The sequence below is a fragment of the Salmo salar genome, chromosome 06 (assembly GCF_965601325.2).
Source record: "Salmo salar chromosome 06, fSalSal1, whole genome shotgun sequence".
In the NCBI taxonomy this organism is placed as follows: domain Eukaryota; kingdom Metazoa; phylum Chordata; class Actinopteri; order Salmoniformes; family Salmonidae; genus Salmo; species Salmo salar.
The window spans coordinates 97,444,376-97,452,984 of record NC_138296.1 but is presented as its reverse complement, the minus strand read 5'-3'; the positions used below and the strand labels follow the sequence as shown (position 1 = coordinate 97,452,984).

Genomic DNA, 8,609 nt, shown 5'->3' with positions numbered 1-8,609 from the left:
TGTATTATAAGGGTAAGCGTGCCGACTTTTGATTTCATTCAAGAAAACTCTTGCCTGTTCAGCAGATACTGCGTTTTGGAAGTGTCAATGTGGGAATGATATTTGGTACCAATCGGTCACCAGGTGTTGCTGTCTTAAAAGGCAACTTTTTAAGGGTCATATACTGAGTCATGAAGCAGAACACAGAGAGAGAGAGAGAGATGGATTATACTATTGGTAGACGTCAACCAATTGTTGTGAATACTTTATGCTTCCAATAACAAGTCAAGTAACTGTATTTTATTTAGAGACATTGAGAGGAAAATAATTAAAATAATGTCTAAGTTTCCGTTGGCCAAAGTAATATGGGGTAGAGATTTTAATACGGTATTACATGATGATCTAGATAGATGGCCTCCTAAGGATAGCAACTCTGTTTGTGAGATAAGGAATATACGTCTAAGGTTAGGTGTTCTAGATATTTGGAGACATAAGAACCCAGATTAGATTATGTTTACATGGAGTACTAAAGATTTATCTACACGATCCCGTCTTTATTTCTGGCTGATATCTGAAGATATGGCTGACAAGGTTGATACAGTCTCGATTGAACCATCGATTTTAACAGACCACAAAGGGATTTCAATAAAGATAAAAAAAATATGCATGGTTTGTCAACAACAACAAAAAAGTTAGTAAAGGTTACTGGAAATGGAATAAGACTTTACTAGAGAATGAAGTATTTAAGAAGGAAGTAGCAGGAATTATTGATAAATATTGGAACCGTGCGTGTGTTATGAATACGTTTGGAAGTTATTGGGAACGAATTAAATTTGATATCAATTAATCAAATGAATTTATAAAGCCCTTTTTATATCAGCCGATGTCACAGTGCTATACAGAAACCCAGCCTAAAACCCCAACTTCCTGTATACACCAGCCCAGTCAACTTCATGTATACATCAGCCCAGTCAACTTCCTGTATACACCAGCCCAGTCAACTTCCTGTATACACCAATCCCAGTCAACTTCATGTATACATCAGCCCAGTCAACTTCCTGTATACACCAGCCCAGTCAACTTCCTGTATACACCAACCCCAGTCAACTTCATGTATACACCATCCCATTCAACTTCCTGTATTCACCATCCCAGTGAACTTATTGTGGTTGTACTAGCTGTTTCAAAGTATTTCAGCACTTGGCAAGGAGTTTAAACTATGTCAACTGGCTGATACCACCATATTTTTGAGAGACAGGAAATAGGTTTCTGAAGCAGTTTCCTGTATTGAAGACTTTTCCTTAGTTTCAAGTTTGAAAATAAATATCAATAAGTCATGTCTTATTTCCACTCAAGGACAGTGTTTTACAGGAAGTATATGGTATTCCAATTAAAGACAAGGTTACTTATCTTGGAATTGTTATATGCAAGGATGAAAAACAAAGGAGTGAATTAAACTTAAACCCCCAATTTTTGAGAAAACAAAGAAAAAATTGAACCCCCGGTTACTGAAAGATATTTTATTATATGGTCGGGTTTTATTGTCCAAAACTGAAAGGTTATCCAGATCAGTTTATGTCTCGTTATCACTTGACTTACCCCCTACAATTGTAAAGGACTTAGATAAGATTCTTTATCATTTGATTTGGACGAACAAGCCTCACTATCTACGGAAAGATATTCCAAGAACAAGGAGGTCTTGAGGTTTTAGAATACAATACTCTAAATAATACTTTTCAAATAAACTGGATTCTCAACTATATTACAAACCAGAACAGTATCTGGAATGTCTTTATCCTAAGTATCTATTTGACTCTGTTGATGGTTTCGAATTTCTGCTTCAGTGTAATTTTGATGTCGATAAAATCCCAGTAAAATTGGCCAAATACCATAAAGCAGGCACTTTTAGCTTGGATGTTAGCGTATAAACCCAATGTTTCTCCTCACGGATACTTTCTATGGAACAACAAAGATATACGATTTAAAAAATAAATAAGTCTCTTTTTTTTTCGTAACTGGTTTGAGAATAAAATGATTTTGGTTGGCCAGATACTGAATGAGGATGGATATCTACTCTCATACGGGGAATTTTTGGATAAATTTAGAATTACAATAACCCCAAAAGAATATTCAATTGTTTTTGATGCGATTCCAAGGGGTTAATTGTATATTTTTTTTTAATTCCTCTGAGGTTGATGTAAATAACATAGATTTACATGAAAATATATTAATTCGGCAATATTTATATCCTCAAAGATAAATGTAGTAATAAACAGATTAGGAATAATTGTTTGTGATAATACATTTCTATCAGCGCGATGTTTTTGGTTGAATATCTATGGTGATATCCAATGGGGGGAAAGCATGGACAATGGCTTGTAACAGTAACAAACACATATTGTAACAGTAACAAGGTAAAGGAAGTCTCCATGGTAACACAGGTAAAGGAAGTCTCCATGGTAACACAGGTAAAGGAAGTCTAATTTAAAATGTTACATAGAATTCATCCTGTGAAACATGTTTTGGAAAGATTCAAGCTGAATATTGAATATAATTGTATTTTCTGTGGAATGAAGGAGGTGACCATATTTCATTTGTTTGTTTTTTTACCTGTATTTATAGTAGAATTTTTGGGATTGATATACAAAACTTTGTTACAAAGAGAACAGGACAGGTTGTACAATTTAATTGTTTTAATATCATGATTTATTTCAGAAATTCTGACATTGATAAAGATGTTGTATATTTAATTTAACTACTAATAATATCAGGTACATTTCATATTCACAAATTGCCTAATTCAAAACCTAACTTTTTTTCACTTTATAAATGATTTTAAACAATATGACACTACTTTAACCTAAATGAAAAACAAAAAGACAATTAAAACTTGTTGTATTATTAATAAATATGATTTGTTTGTTTAGGATTCCTGGCCATGTAAATAGTTTGTTTGTATGCTTGTTTGCATGTGACTATACCTCTTTTGTTAGTTGATATTTGTTCATAAATTTTTATTTTTTAATTAAAAATTGCATCGCCTACAAGTGTGATCCGTAATTCCTATTGAAGAGTTGAAGCCTGTCTTTATAATGTCCTGTCTGTGTCTGGAAGCATTGAGGGTATTTATTTATTTATTTAAAAATATATATTTTTTAATTTTAACAGTAACACGCAAAACATAAACATAACAGCCAGAGGGATTCCAAAGAAGTGAGCAAAAAAAACAATTCCACATTATATCAAATGAAATACAGACATACAGCGAATACATTTTGTTTTGTATACGTTTTAAATATTCCTCATTCATTCATGGTTATGGAGGCGCTCAGGAGGAGTTCCCGAAATACAGCAACCTTATTGGCCCACAGCCTCCACAGACAGACTTCCGGGTAGCAACCAGCACCGAGACCTAGCTGACACCCCGACGACACGAAAATGACAACGGTAAAAGGCTACTCTGTTTGTTATGTTGTCTAGCGTGGGTTCGTGGCTTTATTAAAACTATCCCTGTGTATTATTATGTGTTTCTTGCCACTAGTGTTCACCTTGAGTCATGTTGTTGACAGTTTCTCTCTCGGTTGGTTGTTGTTAACTAAACAACTGTTAGCCTACTTGAAGGTTGTGCCCCGAAGAAAGCTTTCATTTTCGAGATGATCGATCTCTGTCGAGGGAGGAACGGATTTTATATATTTCTTTTTTTTTACATATTGTGTATATGTATTTATTCTAAACACTTCCGTTTGTTGGCGATGTCTAATTCTTGCATATTTAATTTAATTTTGTCAAAACACTGATTTATGTTTCGCTAGCTGGACAGGAAAACGCCGAGTACTACACTGTAAACCAATCAAAACCCGTGTACTATCCATGGTATTTTCTCTGCTGATCACGTCTACCAATCAGGTTATCCGTTTCTAAGTATACAGCTGGTGACATTTCGAGAAAGTAGTGTAGGTTTGTAATTTTTACAAATATTTTAACTAGGCAAGTCACTTAAGAACAAATTCATATTTACAATGACGCCTAACCCTGCCAAACCGGGGCTACGCTGGGCCAATTGTGCACGGCACTATGGGAGTTCCAAACAAATGTGATACAGCCTGGATTCGAACCAGGGACTGTAGTGATGTCTCTTGCACTGAGACGCAGTGCCTTAGACCGCTGCGCCACTCAGGAGCCCAAAAATGTACTAATTTCGTTCATTTGAGTCAGGAATGGCCAGAACACGCAGGAATATGGAGCCAGAGAGCTGCCAAAAGGTTGAATGAACGTTTTCGTTAGGATCGTAAGAAAAGCAAAGCGTGAAATGAAGGATATTCAAGAAATTTCATCTGTGAACATACAAATACAATATTACGATTTTAGGCTTGAACAAATCTTGTTGCAATTCTGACTTACAATAATACCTTTTCAGAGTTTTGGCAGTTTCATCTCACCGAGCCAAATAAACGTACACCAAATAGCGTGTGAGGAGTGCTATGCTAACCAGCATAACACAGTATAAAAAGAAAATACAAAAGTCAGGGAAACCGGAAAGAGGTACTGTATCCTGTAACATTTCAAATTAAAAGTCTCTGGTAATCCTCAGTTGAGTTTAGTTCACATTAGGTAGCTAAAGTAAGGGATGCGTTTACCAGCGTAAGTCTAGATAACACTAGCTGCATTACGTCTACAACAGGGACGTTTCAGTCTGCTAGGTGTCTCTATAACATGGGTATATCTCTGGGTGACGTGGACATCCCCATGCACGCACCGACTAATTCAATATTGCACCGTCCCATTCTCTGGGGTCTGTCTGCAATCAGAACCAGTAGTATCTACCAGGAATAATGATTCATAACCAGTAGTATCTACCAGGAATAATGATTCATAACCAGTAGTATCTACCAGGAATAATAACCAGTAGTATCTACCAGGAATAATGATTCATAACCAGTAGTATCTACCAGGAATAATGATTCATAACCAGCAGTATCTACCAGGAATAATGATTCATAACCAGCAGTATCTACCAGGAATAATAACCAGTAGTATCTACCAGGAATAATGATTCATAACCAGTAGTATCTACCAGGAATAATGATTCATAACCAGCAGTATCCACCAGGAATAATGATTCATAACCAGTAGTATCCACCAGGAATAATGATTCATAACCAGTAGTATCTACCAGGAGTATCATAACCAGTAGTATCTACCAGGAATAATGATTCATAACCAGTAGTATCTACCAGGAATAATGATTCATAACCAGTAGTATCTACCAGGAATAATAACCAGTAGTATCTACCAGGAATAATGATTCATAACCAGTAGTATCTACCAGGAATAATGATTCATAACCAGTAGTATCTACCAGGAATAATGATTCATAACCAGTAGTATCTACCAGGAATAATGACACCAGTAGTATCTACCAGGAATAATGATTCATAACCAGTAGTATCTACCAGGAATAATGATTCATAACCAGTAGTATCCACCAGGAATCATAACCAGTAGTATCTACCAGGAATAATAACCAGTAGTATCTACCAGGAATAATGATTCATAACCAGCAGTATCTACCAGGAATAATAACCAGTAGTATCCACCAGGAATAATGATTCATAACCAGTAGTATCTACCAGGAATAATGATTCATAACCAGCAGTATCTACCAGGAATAATAACCAGTAGTATCCACCAGGAATAATGATTCATAACCAGTAGTATCTACCAGGAATAATGATTCATAACCAGTAGTATCTACCAGGAATAATGATTCATAACCAGTAGTATCCACCAGGAATAATGATTCATAACCAGTAGTATCTACCAGGAATAATGATTCATAACCAGCAGTATCTACCAGGAATAATAACCAGTAGTATCTACCAGGAATAATGATTCATAACCAGTAGTATCTACCAGGAATAATGATTCATAACCAGTAGTATCTACCAGGAATAATGATTCATAACCAGTAGTATCTACCAGGAGATCATAACCAGTAGTATCTACCAGGAATAATGATTCATAACCAGTAGTATCTACCAGGAATAATGATTCATAACCAGTAGTATCTACCAGGAATAATGATTCATAACCAGCAGTATCTACCAGGAATAATGATTCATAACCAGTAGTATCTACCAGGAATAATGATTCATAACCAGTAGTATCTACCAGGAATAATGATTCATAACCAGTAGTATCTACCAGGAATAATGATTCATAACCAGTAGTATCTACCAGAAGTATCATAACCAGTAGTATCTACCAGGAATAATGATTCATAACCAGCAGTATCTACCAGGAATAATGATTCATAACCACTAGTATCTACCAGGAATAATGATTCATAACCAGTAGTATCTACCAGAAGTATCATAACCAGTAGTATCCACCAGGAATAATGATTCATAACCAGCAGTATCTACCAGAAGTATCATAACCAGTAGTATCTACCAGGAATAATGATTCATAACCAGTAGTATCTACCAGGAATCATAACCAGCAGTATCTACCAGGAATAATGAATCATAACCAGTAGTATCTACCAGGAGTATCATAACCAGCAGTATCTACCAGGAATAATGATTCATAACCAGTAGTATCATAACCAGTAGTATCTACCAGGAATAATGATTCATAACCAGTAGTATCTACCAGGAATAATGATTCATAACCAGTAGTATCTACCAGGAATAATGATTCATAACCAGTAGTATCTACCAGGAATAATGATTCATAACCAGTAGTATCTACCAGGAATAATGATTCATAACCAGTAGTATCTACCAGGAATAATGATTCATAACCAGTAGTATCTACCAGGAATAATGATTCATAACCAGTAGTATCTACCAGGAATAATGATTCATAACCAGTAGTATCTACCAGGAATAATGATTCATAACCAGTAGTATCTACCAGGAATAATGATTCATAACCAGTAGTATCTACCAGGAATAATGATTCATAACCAGTAGTATCTACCAGGAGTATCATTCTCTATACCTTATAGTCCAATACATTATCCATGACCACTATGGTATTGGTTCATCATTCTCTATACCTTATAGTCCAATACATTATCCATCACCACTATGGTATTGGTTCATCATTCTCTATACCTTATAGTCCAATACATTATCCATTATCATGACCACTATGGTATTGGTTCATCATTCTCTATACCTTATAGTCCAATACATTATCCATCACCACTATGGTATTGGTTCATCATTCTCTATACCTTATAGTCCAATACATTATCCATCACCACCATGGTATTGGTTCATCATTCTCTATACCTTATAGTCCAATACATTATCCATCACCACCATGGTATTGGTCAGCTGCTATTGGAGAACTCATCTGGTTTAGAACTCATCTGGTTTAGAACTCATCTGGTTTAGAACTCATCTGGATCTGGTTTAGAACTCATCTGGATCTGGTTTAGAACTCATCTGGATCTGGTTTAGAACACACCTGGATCTGGTTTAGAACACATCTGGATCTGGTTTAGAACTCATCTGGTTTAGAACACATCTGGATCTGGTTTAGAACTCATCTGGTTTAGAACTCATCTGGATCTGGTTTAGAACTCATCTGGTTTAGAACTCATCTGGATCTGGTTTAGAACCACGGATCTGGTTTAGAACTCATCTGGATCTGGTTTAGAACACATCTGGATCTGGTTTAGAACTCATCTGGTTTAGAACTCATCTGGTTTAGAACTCATCTGGTTTAGAACTCATCTGGTTTAGAACTCATCTGGTTTAGAACTCATCTGGTTTAGAAATCAAACTCTTATTCAGAACACATTGTACAACAGTTTATTGCAAGGTATGCTATATGTGTATTCTGTGCCATATGTATGATTTATAATTAAGCAATAAGGCCTGAGGGGGGGGGTGGTGGTGGTATATGGCCAATATACCACGGCTAAGGGCTTTTCTTAAGCACGACGCAACGCGGAGTGCCTGGACACAGCCCTTAGCAGTCGTATATTGGTCCATATACCACAAACCCCTGAGGTGCCTCATTGCTATTATAAACCGTTTACCAACGTAATTAGAGCAGTGAATAAACATGTCTGATATACCACGGCTGTCAGCCAATCAGCATTCAGGGCTCGAACCACGCAGTTTTATAGTTACTTGAAGTGAGACCTATAATCATGTCAATAACTTTAGTTCGCTGACAGAGCTATAGCTAATGAAACAGAAATGGACGTTTACATTAGCTAGCTAGGCTAAATGGTCAAACGATCAAATCAATTCGTATTGCGTGCTGCGTATTTTATAGTGCAGTCAAACAGATATGTATCTTATTTCAGCGAGCTAGCTAGCTATATATGTTCATCAGACAGCAGCTCACGTTTTCACAAGAGGCTGTTTGTATAGAAGCAGGCCATTGGCTGCCTCCATCACCAAGGGGTATGTATGGGAGTTTTGATTGGTTCCAAGTTTAGCAGTTCAGCAAATTTGTCTTAGCAGACGTTGAAATATACTTTTTATGAGAAAATGTGCAATAATTGAAGGTGCCAACAAACGTTATAGTCATGGAAAATAATATTTTACTGTTAGATCTATCTATCTATCTATCTATCTATCTATCTATCTATCTATCTATCTATC

The 8,609-nt window shown here is 36.0% G+C and overlaps 1 protein-coding gene across 3 annotated transcripts in view; it reads left to right on the top strand.

The window, feature by feature from the left end:
* The first annotated feature begins 3,322 nt into the window (after positions 1–3,322).
* gnpat2 (glyceronephosphate O-acyltransferase 2) overlaps positions 3,323–8,609 on the top strand; it is a 67,431-nt gene continuing 62,144 nt past the window's right edge. For all 3 annotated transcript variants that reach the window (XM_045721224.2, XM_082977111.1, XM_082977110.1), the window contains exon 1: positions 3,323–3,426. In XM_045721224.2, the coding sequence (XP_045577180.2) occupies positions 3,418–3,426 (9 nt within the window). In that variant the 5' untranslated portion in view covers positions 3,323–3,417. The remainder of the gene's footprint in view (positions 3,427–8,609) is intronic.